This window comes from Pteronotus mesoamericanus, unplaced genomic scaffold (genome assembly GCF_021234165.1).
Source record: "Pteronotus mesoamericanus isolate MK-2021 breed Mesoamerican mustached bat unplaced genomic scaffold, CSHL_Meso_final contig_433, whole genome shotgun sequence".
In the NCBI taxonomy this organism is placed as follows: Eukaryota; Metazoa; Chordata; class Mammalia; order Chiroptera; family Mormoopidae; genus Pteronotus; species Pteronotus mesoamericanus.
In genome coordinates this window covers 1,247,330-1,263,441 of record NW_026555163.1, presented here as the reverse complement: position 1 = coordinate 1,263,441, position 16,112 = coordinate 1,247,330, and the positions used below count along the sequence as shown (strand labels likewise).

General features: G+C 37.1%; 1 protein-coding gene across 1 annotated transcript in view; it reads left to right on the top strand.

Annotated features, from left to right (window-relative positions):
• Window positions 1-15,388, top strand: part of LOC129073802 (zinc finger MYM-type protein 5-like) — a 37,115-nt gene extending 21,727 nt beyond the window's left edge. The window contains exons 6-9 of the mRNA XM_054577467.1: window positions 4,862-5,147; window positions 5,692-5,857; window positions 6,814-7,026; window positions 13,851-15,388. Of these exons, the coding sequence (XP_054433442.1) occupies window positions 4,862-5,147; window positions 5,692-5,857; window positions 6,814-7,026; window positions 13,851-14,606 (1,421 nt within the window). The 3' untranslated portion in view covers window positions 14,607-15,388. The remainder of the gene's footprint in view (window positions 1-4,861; window positions 5,148-5,691; window positions 5,858-6,813; window positions 7,027-13,850) is intronic.
• Window positions 15,389-16,112: the final 724 nt, after the last annotated feature.

Below are 16,112 nucleotides of genomic sequence, written 5' to 3'. Positions count from 1 at the left end.
AGTTCTGATATTAATTAATAGGCTAGAGCCCTACCTGGTGTGGCTCAGTGGATTGAGTGCTGGCCCGAGAACCAAAGGGTCCCCGATTCAGTTCCCAGTGTAGGGTTGCAGGTCACGTCCCCAGAAGCGGGTGTATGAAATGCAACCACACATTGGCCTTTCTCTCCCTCTCTTCCCCTCTCTAAAAATAAATAAATAAATATTTTTTTTTCCAAAGTACTACTTTAAAATAATAATGAAAATGCTAATAGACAGACTAGGTAATTCCTGTCACTCCTGGAGAGAATAATTAGGAGAAAGAAAACACAATATATCTATTGAAAGCATCACAGAACTAGAAATAAAGTGAAAAGTAGGGTTCTAAGATCTGAGGATTCTCAGCAAAGTAATCTGTTACATGGACTTGCTTTTCTTGTGGGTATGTGTTTATTTTCAAAAATGGCTGCTGAGACAGCTGAGAATCTGAAAGGAACTTTGAGCAGCCCTGACCAGTGTGGTTCAGTTAGCTAAGTGTTGTCCCGCAAAACGAAAGGCCACAAGTTTGTTCCTTGTTAGGGCACATGACTTGGGTTGCAGGCCCAGTCTCCGCTGTGATGTGATGTTTCTCTCACATGTCAATATTTCTCTCACACATCAATGTTTCTCTCTCTTCCTTCCCCTCTCTCTAAAAATAAATGAATATAATCTCTAAAATATATAGAATAAAAAGGAACTTTCAGCAGATTCACAGGGACACACACACCCCACCCCCGCACCCCAACCTTTGGATTGCAATTGCTAACTAATATAAGCCAGGGCCTCGATTTTTTTTCTTCAGTTTTTCATATAAAAACTATGAAAAACAGCTAGGGATATGAGAAGACAAGACTATATAACAGAATATCGATATTTTAAAAAGCAGACAGTAGAGGTAAACCCACAAGGGTATCCAGATAATTGAATTATCAGACACAGATTTTTAAGAAATTATGTTTTAACTTCATGATGGGACTTAGCTGAAAAGAACATGAGCGAACTGGAAGTTATATCACAATATTATCCAGACTGAATCATAGCTAAAGGGTGGAAAACACAGAAAGGAATATGAGAGCCTTGACCAGGTGGCTCAATTGGTTCAAACATTGTCCCATACACCCAAAGGTTGCGGGTTCAGTCCCTGGTTGGGGCGTATATGGGAGGCAGTTGATCAGTGCGTCTCTCTCACATTGATGTTTCTCTATAAATCAACAATAAAAAATATCCCCGGACCCTGGCTCATGTGGCTCAGTGGGTTGAGTGCTGGCCTGCAAACCAAAGGGTTTCCAGTTTGATTCCCAGCCAGGGCACATGCCTAGGTTGTGGGCTAGGTCCCCAGTAGGGGATGCGCAAGAGGCAACCACGCATCAATGTTGTCTTTAAAAAAAAAAAACATTCCCAGGTGAGGATTTAATTTTTTTAAATATTTTTTTTATCCTCAACCAAAATTATATACTTTGATTGTGAGAGAGAGGAAGGTAGAGAGAGAAATATTGATGTGAGAGAAACATTGATTAGTTGCCTCCACACACAGCTGACCAGACACTGAACCAGTGGCTTTTCAGAGTACTGGGCGACCCTCCAACCAACTGAGCCACACTGGCTAGGGCACAGGTGATGATTTAAAGAAAAAACAGTCATGTGAGAGACCTATGACACTTGATGAAAAGGACATGATGTCACAGAAAGAGGAGGAAAGAAATGAAGCAGAAGTACAAGTGTGAATATTCTAAGATGAAGAAAAACATCCCAAGTACGATAAATACCTAAGAAACTATTAATTGACAAGTACAGAAATCAGTCAAAAATTGAATGCATTCCAAATGTCCATCAATAGTAGAATGGACGAATAGTACTTGCTACACATTGGAATATGCCAATCAGTTAAAAGGAATGAACTACTATGTGCAATTGTTGAATGAATCTTAGAGTCAGGATGATGCCCTGACTAGTGTGGCTCAGTGGGATTGGCATCATGCTGCAAAGTGTAAGGTCACTGATTTGATTCCCAGTCAGGGCACATGCCTGGGTTGCGGGCCAGGTGGGAGAGGCAATTGATGTTTCTCTGGCACATCTGTTTCTCCATCCCTTCTTTATCTATGATAAAAAATAAATTCTTAAAAAAAGATTGTTGAGTTTCTGAAATTTAAAATAAAAGCCAAATTTTGAAGTCAGAATAAGGATGGCCTGTGGGAAATTAGGAAAGTTTTTGTGTGGGAAAATACCTAAGGAAGGTTTCTGGGCTATTGGAAATTTTCTGTATGTTTATCACGGTGGTGGTCATATAAATACAGTCATTGTGGGAAAAAATTTCATTGAGCTCTGCATTTAGGATTTATAAACTGTATGTGTAGATGTTATTCTTTACCAGCTGAAATAAAATAAACCCCACCAAGGCACTGAAAGAAATTTTCACCAGCAGACCCAACACTAAAGAAATACTGAAAGGTTGTTTGGACAGAAGAGTTTTGGTGCAGGAAGAAATGAAGAATACCTAGAAGTCAAATAGTGGGTCTAGTACTTATTGGACCTTTGGGTGAATCACCTAACTTGTAGGTCTTAATTCTTTGCATATAATGAGGGATTTGTATTAAATAACATACTAGACATCTTAAAATGTATTCCAGGAATAAGGCATGGAGGAATTTGGGAGTTCTTTAGGTTGAACCTGAACACTAATACCAAAAACAAAATAAAGACTTGATGAAATAAGAAATTTGAAATTAGGTTGAATTAAATAATGCAGTATAAACAAAGGAAATACTTGCTTTATTTATGTATGCACGAAAGCTAAAGTGAAAAAACATTCAAGATCTTAGTGTCTTGAGCAGTATAGTTGATGTCTCATTTTCCATAATTATACATATATATGCCCCTTTAAGTGTGGATAAGTCCATAAAATTAAAAAGTCTAATGTTTTTGTGTTCAAGGTTCTTACTTTTCCCATTCTAATGATAATGAGAAATCATATAATAGTTGACTATCTTTATTTTTATTAAATCTAGTTCGTTATCCAGATAATATTCAGAGAAGATTGATTCCAGGATGCAACTTTTGTTTATTTTTTAAATTTATTTTAGAGGAAGGGAGGAACATCGATTTTTTTCATTCTGCTTGATTATTACACATTCATTGTTGCTTCTTGTATGTGCCCTGGCTAGAGATCTAACCCACAACCTTGGCATATCAGTAGCTCTAACCAACTGAGCTCCCCAGCCAGGGCAACCTATGTTTATATTATAGATAAATTTGTAATTTCTTTTTTCTGTGGAGTGGTTCAGAATGATTTTGTTTTCTAAAGATATGACTTAGATTGAAGAAGGAAAATTTAGCCATAAAGAAACTTCCTTTCTGATTATACTTGGTAATAAAAAAACCTTTATTGGCATGTACTCCATACTAACCACCATGTCATCCTTTGGAATGAAGTAATTCCTTAGTTACTTGTTCTATTTTGGTTTTGCCTGTAAGATAAAAGGTATCTGAAAATAGGACAAAGAATATTAGAAGCAGTGGGTGGGAATTTAGAAATGAAAATGGCATTATTAGTGTTAGAAGTATTGTTAGAAGCCTTTGGGGCTGTAATAGGTGGAGAGGACCATAAGGCCTCATGCTGATGACAAAAGCCATTTTTTAGAAGAGCCTCATTTTTCAAAGCTTCATCAAGAAATTCAGAATCTCAGGGCCCTCCCAAGACCTACTGATTTAGAATCTCTATTTAAACAAGATTCCCAAGTGATCTCATGCATATTACAGCTTGAAAAGCGCTATTACCTGTGTGTAACATTGTACCATTTTGAAGCCACAGTAATATATTTTGGGGACAGGGGGTGTCTCGCTGTGTGAAATCTTTCCTGAGTAATCCACCACATATATTAATACCTGTCAAATAATATTTTAGAATGCTAGGAAGTACTTGTGGAAAGACTTGCTTTAAAATGTTATGTCTAAATTACATGTATGTCAGAGTACTTTGAAGAGAAATGTATTGATGTCTACATATTACTTGAAATACATAAAAGAGGATGGATTGATTATTTAGAGGGATGAATACATAAAAGGATGTGATAAAGCAAAAAGTAAAATAGTGTGAAGAGGAGGGTAAGAGGTTAAAGGGTGTCGAGTATGTGTTGACGGAAAGAGACTAGATTTTGGGTGGCAAGCACAGAATGCAGTATACAAATGTATTATAAACTTGTATGCCTGACCAATGTTACCCTCAGAAAATTTAATTTAAAAAATTATAAAACATGGTAGAATCTATTTGGCGAGCATGTAGGAGGGAGTTCATTGTAAAATTCTTTCAACTTCTCTATATGCTTTGAATTTTTCACAATAAAAGGTTAGGGGTGAAACTTATGAAAATTGTTATCTTTTAAAACATTCTATAGTTATTTTTGTTATTTGCCTATTTGCTTTATAATGTATTGATACTTTGTTCTTAGAGAAGGAAAAATGGCTAATAGTCTTTGCAAGTTCCCTGGTATCAAACATAAGGCTTTACTGTAGTACGGACACAGTTTAATATACTACTTGCACAATCTAGTAAGCTCAGGACATACCTTTTAAACCTGGCAGGTCTGACTTAAGAGATGATGTCTACCACATTGCACAATTCCAGGGTCACTGTTTAACATCCTTGGCACAGTAGAGTTATCATTCAGTTAAAATACAAAGTGAATAGTTCCTCTGGGGTTGGGTAACAAGTCTCCCTGGCCGTAAACACTTGCTTCAATGGCTGCCTCACTGTTCTCTTAGACTTGTAGAAAATGAAAACTTTAAGCATTTTTCTGATGTGAATTTTGAATTGTTCCATGACTTTTTGTGTGTGTGTTTTATTTTTAAGATTCTTGGATCTCCCAGTCAGCATCATTTCCACGTAATCAGAAAAAGCCAGGGGTGGATTCTTTAGCACCAGTGGCCTCACTTCCCAGACAGATTTGCCAGCCTTCAGCCCAGCAGCAACTTACTAAACCAGCTAAAATCACTTGTGCACACTGCAAAAATCCTTTACAGAAAGGACAGACAGCTTATCAACGGAAAGGATCAGCTCACCTCTTTTGTTCTACCACCTGCCTTTCCTCCTTCTCTCATAAGCGTACTCCAAAGAAACGCAATATAACGTGTAAAAAGTAAGCTATGCTTTCCAACATGGCTCCATGATTTGATAATGACAGTGTAAATGTGTGTTCTGAATATAATTGAAGAGCTGAATAAATTCATGGGTAGAGGTGTTCTCAAGTTTATTGAGCTTGAGTTATCTTAGAGTTTATTAGAGCTGTGGGCTCATTTGTACTGTCCTTACTCTTGGCAGGAAAATGGAGTGTAAATATGGAAATAAATTCATCCATTCCCTGCCACTGACTCTACTTCAGTCCCTCCCCCATTTTCTACCTAAGTTCTAACAAGTTGCTATCACCCTTTCTGATTGTTTGTAAAAGTCATCAAAATCTGTGGCAAGGTTCTAGTGATGCAAAATATTTTTATCTCCACATCATCTTTCTCATTTTATTTAGGAATTCTTGGTGATAAAAACAAAAAGTGGTATTTGTTAAATTAAAAAATTATATTTGATTCCTAGTTACTAAATTATGAGAAAATGAAGACTGTCCATTTTTTTTTATATTTGAAAATAAAATACAGCATTGTTAAATTGTATTTATTCCTTTGTTTCAGAGATGCACCTACAAAAAGGGCTAATGTTGTTCCTCGAGTGCAGTCGAACCAGCCTCTCCAAGAATTCTCTAGTTCATACTGTGTGTCTCCATACGAAGACAACCAGAGTCTCAGAAAAAGAATTCTGAACAAATCAAGATGTACAATCTGTAGTAAACTAACAGAGGTCAGAATTTTTATCTAATTTAGGTTATTATCTAGAATAACTTTAACTCTTAAGTGCTATTCTATGCTCTGCCATCTACATACATAATGCACATGTCCTGAATCTAGACAATGAAGGTAAAGGAAGGAATAAGGATATGTGAGAACTATGTTATAAACAAATGTCATATTTGCAGAATGTGAAAAATACACATTTGTTTTTAAGGAGTTGGATGTATTTGTCCACAGATCAATAGTTATATGGTGAATTTTGTTTTTACAAGACACGCTAAACAAAAATGTATTGTTCAGGACATGGAGGAAGCACCTGATCCTGGTGCAAGAACATACAGAACATGTGGACTGAAAGTATGTTGATAACTTTACATTTCTTAAATGGTATTGCCATCACTCCAGTTGCTGAAAGAGGCATGCAGGCAGGCTTCCTCACCACAGTTCTTGTTAACTGATTTTGGTGTTGGCTCTCCCAGAGACATGCAAATCCAGGACACAACTTTATCTCAGTTACCATAGAGCTGAGCGAAGCAAAAAGAACTTAGTCTTATATATGTATAGACACCGTCTGAATATGAAATGATGATTCCCTTAGTCCCTTCCACAAATTTTTTAGGGCAGTGAAGCTTATAATACTAAGAATTCTCAATCCATTTCTTTTAAACAGGTGGTATCAAAATGTTCTAAACCTGGGTGTTTTTTAGAATGCATAAATGTCTCTGGGAAAGTTATTACTGATTTTATTGCTTTTTGTTTTATGGATCTGTTTTCTTCTTTTATAAAATCAAAGAATGATTCTACAAAGAAATCAAAGATAAAAATGAAAGACTAAGGACAAGGGCTTTTTAGCCTTTTTTCCCTCTGAGAAGTTAATACTTTGTTTCTGTTGAAGAAACTAGTTCTCTCATTGCTTTCTATGCTAATGTGGCTAATTTATTTGATAAGTTCTCATTTTTCTTTTAGATTCGCCATGAAGTCAGCGTTAATAATGTGACACACAAACTATGCAGTAACCACTGCTTTAATAAGTACAGGTTGGCTAATGGCTTGATAATGAATTGCTGTGAACAGTGTGGAGAGTACCTGCCCAGCAGAGGTTCTGGAAACAGTGTCCTGGTGATTGATGGCCAGCAGATGAGATTCTGCTGCCAAAGTTGTGTTAATGAATATAGACAGGTAATTCTTTTAATAAGTTTTAGATGATCCGATATACAATAGTTTCTACCTGTTACCTTATATTAAGCAAATTGATCTTAGTATCTCATTTAGTCTCACTTTTGTCAATCTGTTATTGAGCTGTCCCATCTCAAGTGAATATTGAAATAGCTCGTTCTAAGCAAGATTGTTTTAAAATATATGTATATATTATTTATTAATTTTAGAGAGGGGAAAGGGAGGTAGAAAAAGAGGGAGAGAAACGTTGACTGGTTGCCTCTCACTATGTCCCCAAACAGGGACCTGGCCCACAACCCAGACATGTACCCTGACCAGAGATTGAACCAGCGACCTTTTAGTTTGCAGGATAACACCCAACCCACTGAGCTTAGAAAACTTAAAAATCAACCCACAGGAGGAGGGCTTAGAAAGGAATGATGGCTTCTGCCAGCACTTCTGTCTGGGAGAAAGCTGTTTCCAGTTCTCACCCTGATCCCTGACAATTCGTTTTCTCCTTCTATGTCTCTGATGCCTTTCAACCTGCTGCAGCCACGCTGGAACTCAGAGGGAGTGAGTTCAAGTGAGTCTAAGTGACTCTGTGCACAGACCATTTAAGAGTAAACTGCCAGAGCCTCCAGTTTCTGTCTTCCGCAGCCTCAATCCCTGATGGATTTATAGCCGGAAGTTATGGGGATTTACCTTCCTGGCACTGGAACCCTGGGCTGGGGATCCTAGTGTCAGACTGGGACCACTTGCTCCTGAGATATCCATCCTGACTTTTCTGCCACATGTGGGTATGGGACCAGCCCATTCCTTGTCTCTGCCCTTATTACCAGTCTCGATGTAGTTTCTTCTTTAATTCCATAGTTGTAGGACTTTGATTCAGCTCAATTTCTGGCAGTTCTGAACAGTGGTGGTTCTATAGTTGTAATTTTGAGGTGGTTGTGCAATAAGGAAAGCCTTATTTACCTATACCACTATCTTGTCTGGATGTCTTCAGCCATTTTTTAAATTGGGTGGTTTTCTATTATTGAGTTATAGAAATTCCTTTTTTAAGTCTTTTAAAAAATTTTTTAATTTATTTTAGAGAGGGGAAGGGATGGAGAGGAGAGAAACATCAATGTGTGGTTGCCTCTTGAGCACCCTCTACTGGGGACCTGGCCTACAACCCAGGCATGTGCCCTGACTGGGAATTGAACCAGCTATCCTTTGGTTCACAGGCTGGCACTCAGTCCACTGAGCCACACCAGCCAGGGCAAATTATAGAAATTCTTTGTGTGTTCTGCGTGCCTATCTTTTATAAAATAAGTGTATTGGGCCCTCACTGGTGTGGCTTCCTGGGTTGAACTCTGATCTGCAAACCAAAAGGTCACCAGTTTGATTCCCAGTCAGGGCACATGCATGGGTCACATGTCAGGTTCCCCACTGAGGACACATGAGAGGCAGTTGATCAATGTTTCTCTCGCACATCAATGTTTCTGCCCCTCTCTTTCTCCCTCTCTTCCCCTCTTTCTAAAAAAGAAATAAAATAAATATACTGGGAAGATGTTCTGGCCAGTGTTGTATCTTTTCATTTTTTATCTAGAAGCATTTTCATTTTGGCTTTTATGTTTAGGTCTGTGGTCCATCTCAGGTTAATTTTGTATAGTAAAATTAAAATTAAAAATTTTAATTTTTAAAGTAAAAGTTTAAAAACTATCATCTTTCTGGCCCTGGCTGGTGTGGCTCAGTAGATTGAGTGCTGGCCTACAAATCAGAGGGTCGCTGGTTTGATTCCCAGTCTCGGGCGTATGCCTGGGTTGCAGGCTAGGTACCCGGCCTTGGGCACATGAGAGGCAACCACATAATGATATTTCTGTCTCTCTCTCTCTTTCTCCCTCCCTTCCCCTCTCTGGGAATAAATAAATAAAATCTTTTTTTTTTTTTAATTATCATCTTTCTGACTTCAACACATTAGAAACCTCAAAACATTACATTGGACACCAAAAATATTTTTAATTTTTAATTATCAATTATACCTCAGTAATGTTGGAGAAAGACATTAAAGTTACAGTGATCAGGATAGTGTGGAATATAAAATAAATAAGCAAGTATAATAGATAGTCTAGAAATTGAATAACATCTATATAATCAGTTGATTTTAATAGAAGTTACCAAATCATTTTGATGGGAAAGGCAAGATATTTTTAACTGGTAGTGCTTGGATAATTTTTTATTTATATGGAAATAAGTGAGCCTTGATTCCGTTTTATCTCATACATGAAAATTAATTCAAGATGGATCATAAATGTAAAATCAAGAACATTGTTCATCCTCACTGGGTAAGAATTTAAGTGGTTAGCTTTTAGGGACAAGTAACTCAAGTGCAAGGCTTATTTAACAGTAGAGGAAACAATTGATACCCATAGTTGATTATACATTTTTGCAAAGAAGGTCAGTTTATAGTCTATTCTTTAAAAAAAAAATTATTATTATTTATTTATTTATTTTTTAGAAGCATCAATTTGTTTTTCCACTTATTTATGCATTCATTTGTTGCTTCTTGTATGTGTCCTGAGTGGAGATCAAATCCTCAACCTTAGCCTACTAGGACAGTGCTCTAACCAACTGAGCCACCTGGCCGGTGCCTCATTTTTTTCTTTATTTATATCACACCTTGGTATTTAACAAAGCTGTTGGATGGGGCTTATAGAGAAGTACAGTGAACAGTTAAACTTGGCAAAAATACATGATAGGTTTATCTTCTTAAAAGAATACATGGCAAAAATAACCTAATGAACTGGATATGGTAATAAACATGTATGTTAGGTCTTAATATTTTAAGTCTTTTTTTAATGGATCATTTACCTGTATCTGCTTATTAGACTTAGGAGTTTTTTGCAATGATCTCATAAACTTCAGACAGACAAAATGCGTAGTCTGTGAAGAGCATATGGCTTGCACATAGATTATCAATTTGTTTTACTCCTACACAAACACCAGAGAAGATAAAAATGGGAAAATGTGCCAAGTCAAAATAAGCGGCAACCTCAGAAACTTTCTCGAATAACTCTATTACCCGCCACTCTGATCCCCAAAAGAAGGTTTGTCCATCCTACCATGGATGTATCAGTAATATAAAATACTTCATAAATAGTTGGCAAATGCAGGAATGTTTCCCTATAATGCAGAAGTTTTAAAAATGTGCTTCCTACCACCACCATCACTACCACCACCACATTGGTATTTATTTAAAAGTGATTAGTAACAGGCCTTGTCACATTGGAAAACCTTTATGATCTATAAGGACCTTAAGGAAAAACTGAAATTTCAGTCATAAAATCGATAGACTTAATCCTGACCTTACCCAATGATCTAACCCAGAGTGATTTTGTCCCCCTAGGGACATTTGGCAATGACCTAACCATTTTTTAATTGATTCTAGAGAGGGGAGAAGCAGGAGAGAAAGGTGGAGAAAGGAACATAAGTGTGAGAGAAGCATTGATTGGTTGCCTCTTGGAAATGCTCTGACCAAGAAATGAGCCAGTGACCTTTTAGTTTGCAGGACGATGCCCAACCAACTGAGCCACACCAGCCAGGGCATCTTAAACATTTTACATTATTACTGCGGGGGGTTGCTGGTGGCATTTAGTAGGTAGGGTCCAGGGATGCTGTTAAACATCTTGCAGTGCCAGGACAGTCCCCACAACAGAATTACCTGGCCCAAGATGTCAGTAGTGCCAACATTGCTGTCTTGTAACCAAAGAATAAATTAGGTGCTAGAAGGTGAGTGTGCAGTAAGCATTATAAGAAGGAGATCTAATTTCCTGTCATCCTCATTGAGGATTCAACTGATGGTGCCTAAAATTAGGAGGAAAAAAACAATAAATAGAGCTGCAGACGTATTACTTTGATATTTGAAAATAAACACCAAAAGAATCAGCTAAATGTGTTCAAAGTGGTTAACTTATGGGAAAGGGGGAAAGGGGACTATTTGTTGTTTAACTAGTTGATGCTTTTTACTAAGTGTATACTCAGTTTTGATTAAATAAAACAGTACAACATGTTAAAGGTAAAGAAGTTCAGAGAAAACATCTTAGCCAGAATCACAGCTAGATTTGACCTCATGTCGGAAACCTTCGTGTTCTGGGTGCCTATCTTTTATAAAATAAGTGTATTGGGCCTCACTGGTGTGGCTTACTGGGTTGAACTCTGATCTGCAAACCAAAAGGTCACCAGTTTGATTCCCAGTCAGGGCACATGCATGGGTCACATGCCAGGTTCCCCACTGAGGACACATGAGAGGCAGTTGATCAATGTTTCTCTCACACATCAATGTTTCTGCCCCTCTCTTTCTCCCTCTCTTCCCCTCTCTCTAAAAAAGACTAAGGTTTTTTTTAGACTTAAGACTAAGGACTAAGACTAAGGACCTAAAGACTAAGGAAACCTTAATTAATGCATGATAGAAACATTTGATTGTATATGTGCCTCATCCCCCTAAATAAGTCATAAGTCTCCTGAAGCCAGGATCTATATCTGATTCCATTCAGAAGTCCTCAGAATAACTAGCTTTGTGAGGTGATTATCTCACTGGGACACTTCTGAGACTGAAATTATCTGTTAAATGTAGTTATCTTCATCTTGGTACCTTTCCTCCCAGTGATTTCCCCCACCCGGTTTTTTAGAGGGTTTAATTAATTGGTGCCTATTACCTGCCTTTTATTTGGCTTCAGTTTTCATCTAGATCCTCTGTAAAAATGTTCATTTGACAAATAATGTCGCACAGCATCAAAGTTATTTTTGACTTGAATTTTAAGGAATCTCAGGTTTGTGTCCCTGGAGAGCGAGCCTGAGTAACATGGTTGGGGAAAGACATAACCTTCAGCCTAGAGTACACAGCAGAAAATTCACGAGTCTGCATCAAGGAGTAGGTGTATCAAACCACCTTTGTCTTTTCTGTCATCAGTTTTTCGCTATTAAACCTTGTTCAGTAATTGTCACATAATTACGAATGTCCTTGTATGAGTGTATGCCAAAAAGGACAGCTAACGTGAATTCACTGTGGTGCCAGATACAGTTTCATGTATTTTCACGTTTAGTCATCTAAAGTCTTTCCTAATTAAGTTCAATTGATGTCCTCATTTTATTGAGAGGAAACTGAAGCTTCAGTGATTAAGAAACTGACTTGCCCACGGTTATATAGCTGGGAAGTATCCCACCCGTTGAGAATTATAACATGGGAAACTCAGGAAGGAAAGAGGTAAGACCGGAGCTTGAGTTGGGTTGTGTAAAAATAACAGTGCAATCCTTGGCTTTCTGTTTCTTTTTCTGTGTGCTCTTCTAGTTCAGTCTTCTCCACTCCCATAGTTTCAATCAATATATATTGATGATTTCCAAAATATCTGAAGATCACCTTTCTAAACTTTCAGGCCATCTGTAATCTCCATTTGAATGTTTCACACGTACTTCAAATTCCAACTAAAACTGAAACTCCAAACCTGCTATCCTTATTTGTTTCCCTTGTTAGTAAATGATCCCATCATCCAGTCAGATTGCCTGACCTTGGGTGGAAATGGTGGGGTCACTATTTATGACAAATATTGCACATCCATGATCCTTTTTGATCAGAAGTTCTTTGAGATCATGCCATGGAGTCACCTGATTCACCCATATTAGGATCATTCTCTGTGCCTCCCTCCTCTTCAGCCCCCAGAGTCACTCAGTTACAACTAATCTGCATTCTGCTTCCTAAATATCTCTGGAATCTATCCTATCTCTACTCTCATCCTAGATGTAGCCTCTCTCCTCTTGCCAGCATTACCACAGCTTCCTGACTCTCCCTGTACCATTGGTCTTCCTTACAATTTGAAATCCATATTACGATCAAAGTGATCTGTGTATATAAAGTACAGATATGGTCATGTCACTTTTGCTTTTTTTTTTTTTTACTTCCCTGCTGCCACATTGCTTTCAAAATTAAATCAACAATGTTCTTCAGATTGTTGTCGTTTTGTTTTGAGAGTATGTTTATGAAAGCTGGGGACACTGAAACAAGGAAGGGCTTAGGACAGAAGAAACAACAAGAGAGAGCCTAGGCAGGGCTGTGTTGGCTTACTGAGGATCAGAAGTCACACAGTAAAAGAGGTGAGCCAAGGCAGGGCTGCTCTTAGCTCACTTCTGTGTGAACAGAAAGTGAAAGAAAGGGGGGTCTTATAAACAGGTTCAGGCGGTTAGCCTAGGTTGGTTTGTCTCTTCAGTCTTTATTTTGCATTTTTATTTTAATGACTTCAGAATAGATAATGTGTCTTTTTATTGGATAGAATTATGTGTAGTACTTTGTTACTGGCTTTCTTGTATCATCCTGTTGACAAGGTTCATCCATGTTATAGCATGTATCTTTGTTTCACTTCTTTTTATTGTCAAATAATATTCCATAGTGTGGATAATACCACATTTTAATATATCTGCCATAATGGATTTTTCACTTGTATCTACTTTTTGGCTCCTGTGAATAACATTACTGTGAATATTTTGTATATGTTTTTGTGTGGATGTATGTTTTCATTATGGCATTGCTGGGTCATGTGGTAACTCTAACTTTTGAGGAATTTTCAAACTGTTTTCCAGGCATCTACACCATTTTACATTCCCACCATCACCTTAGGAAGATTCCTTTTTTCCATATCTTTGCCAATACCTGTCTTGACATTATAGCCTTCATAATGAATGTGAAGTGGAATGTGGTGGTTTTGATTTGTATTTCTTTGATGATTAATGATGAACATTTTTTCATTGCTTACTAGGCATTTTTACACATTTTTAGTGTTAAGAATTCTAAGATAAAATTATAATCTGTCTCTTCCTAGATTGTAGAAACAAAATCAAAAAAATTGTCCACATCAGAAAACAGAAAAAGGGATGCCGTTAGAGAAGAAAATGAAAGAAAATTACATGGATCATTTAATATACTTTTGGAAAAAATAGAGGGACTACCAGAAAAAAAGGAAAAGACTTCAGAGTCACAGGTATCAGCAGAATGCAGCACAGATGCATCACGAACCAGACAGGATGTGAATTTACCTACTTCTGTGTCTACCATAGCTGATACATTTCAAGAGCAACTGGAAGGGAAAAAATCAGAGGACTCCACTCGACCTATTGTGCTTTCTGCAGATCCAGGCACATGGCCACGAATTTTGAATATTAAACAACGGAGTATTCTTGTTGAAAATGATCCACCTCAAGTAAGAAATTTTAACTTTCCAAAAGACAATACAGGGAGGAAGTTTTCAGAAACTTACTATACACGAATTCTTCCAAATGGTGAAAAAACCACTAGGTCCTGGTTACTTTATTCAACCTCAAAAGATTCTGTGTTTTGTCTATATTGCAAACTCTTTGGGGAAGGAAAAAATCAGCTGAAGAATGAGAGTGGGTGCAAAGATTGGCAGCATTTATCACATATTCTTAGCAAACATGAAGAAAGTGAAATGCACATCAACAACAGTGTTAAGTATTCAAAATTAAAATCTGATTTGAGAAAAAACAAAACTGTTGAAACCGCAGAACATAAAGTATATGAGAATGAGAACAGTGAGGGTGTGCTGTTGCTGTACACCTGATATACCTGACAGGATCTTATGTTCATCTCAGAGGATATCTGTACCTAACAGTTAATACCATTGTGTCGTGAGGCACCTACACAGAGTAACTCAACTGTTATTAGCAATAAGCATAATAGCAAATAAATAATAAAGAATGTTTCTTTCCCAAATTGTAAAGCTAGTTGTATTCAATAGTGATTAATGCAAGTTTCAATAAAGGGAGTTAATTTTTTCAGTTAAGTCAGTTCACACCTTTTTAAAATGGCATTTGATAGGTTTGTTTAATTTTCTGTTCTGATTATGTTTAAAAAACTGAGAAAAAGGTTTAGATTTTTCAATACCAGTTTGAACAAAATACTTACGTAAACAAGTGTTTTCATCATCATCATTAAAATAAAAGCATTCAGCCCTGACCTGTGTGGCTCAGTTGGTTGGGTGTCGTTCTGCAAAGTGAAGGGTCCTAGGTTTGATTCCTGGTCAGGGCACGTGTCTGGGTTGCGGCCTCAGTCAATGGTCAGGGCATGTACAAGAGGCAGCTGATTGATATATCTCACGTTGATGTTTCTCTCCCTCTCTTTCTCCCTCCTTTTCCCAATCAATAAATAAATATTTATTAATTAAAAACCTCCAGAAGCAGTTTAAGAGCAGAATGAGATATGAAACTGCACCTTTTTGCTGTTAAACCAAATACTCGTGATTTATTTTATTTGAGCAAAACAGCGTCATTTGTTATATTCAGTACATTTTAAAGTGGTGAATTTGCATTTTATTGGCTCTGTTTTAATTGATAAATGTTTTAGCTTTTATTGTTAGAATTATAAGCATAAAGTGTATACCTATTTTTATGTTGGTAGAAATATAGGAAATATGAAAATAAAAATATATTAAGTTAACTTTTAGGCATTGTGGCATTTTCTTTTTTTCTGAAGGAGACTTCATGCTTGAAATCTGAGAAGTACTCATGAAAATTAAGGATCTCATTTTTCTCAGGTGGTCAATCAGTGTTCCCATGACTGTGTATATGCAGTATTTCTCCCATTGTTTCTGGTTCCTGGTACCACTTTTATCATATATTAAGTTCTTCGGAATATTTGTGGTTGTCTCAAGGCTTTTCCCAGGAGACAAAATGGCATATGGGAATAACAAGGTGCATTCTTGGTAAGACTGACACTCAGAGTACTTCCTGACATGTCAGTGAGGCCTGTGCTGGAGCACCCAGGGAAATCATTAATTTATAACCTTTTTTTGGTTTGGTTTGGTTTTTCTGCAGTGATCATATCAGTCTTTCAGACTTGAATGAATGAGCTTTTGGAGATGCTTCCAAAAATCCAGTTTGCCCTCAGAGGCACATGATGATATCCTAGAAAATATAAGCAAATGGTTAATATGTTTTTTAGTTCATTAAAGCTTAGAGTTAATTGAATGACAGATTTGTTCTCTGTTTATATTAGATAAACTGGTGAGTATCTGAGCAAAGTAATGAAATTAACCAGTGGCTACTTAAATAAGATCATCAAATTTATC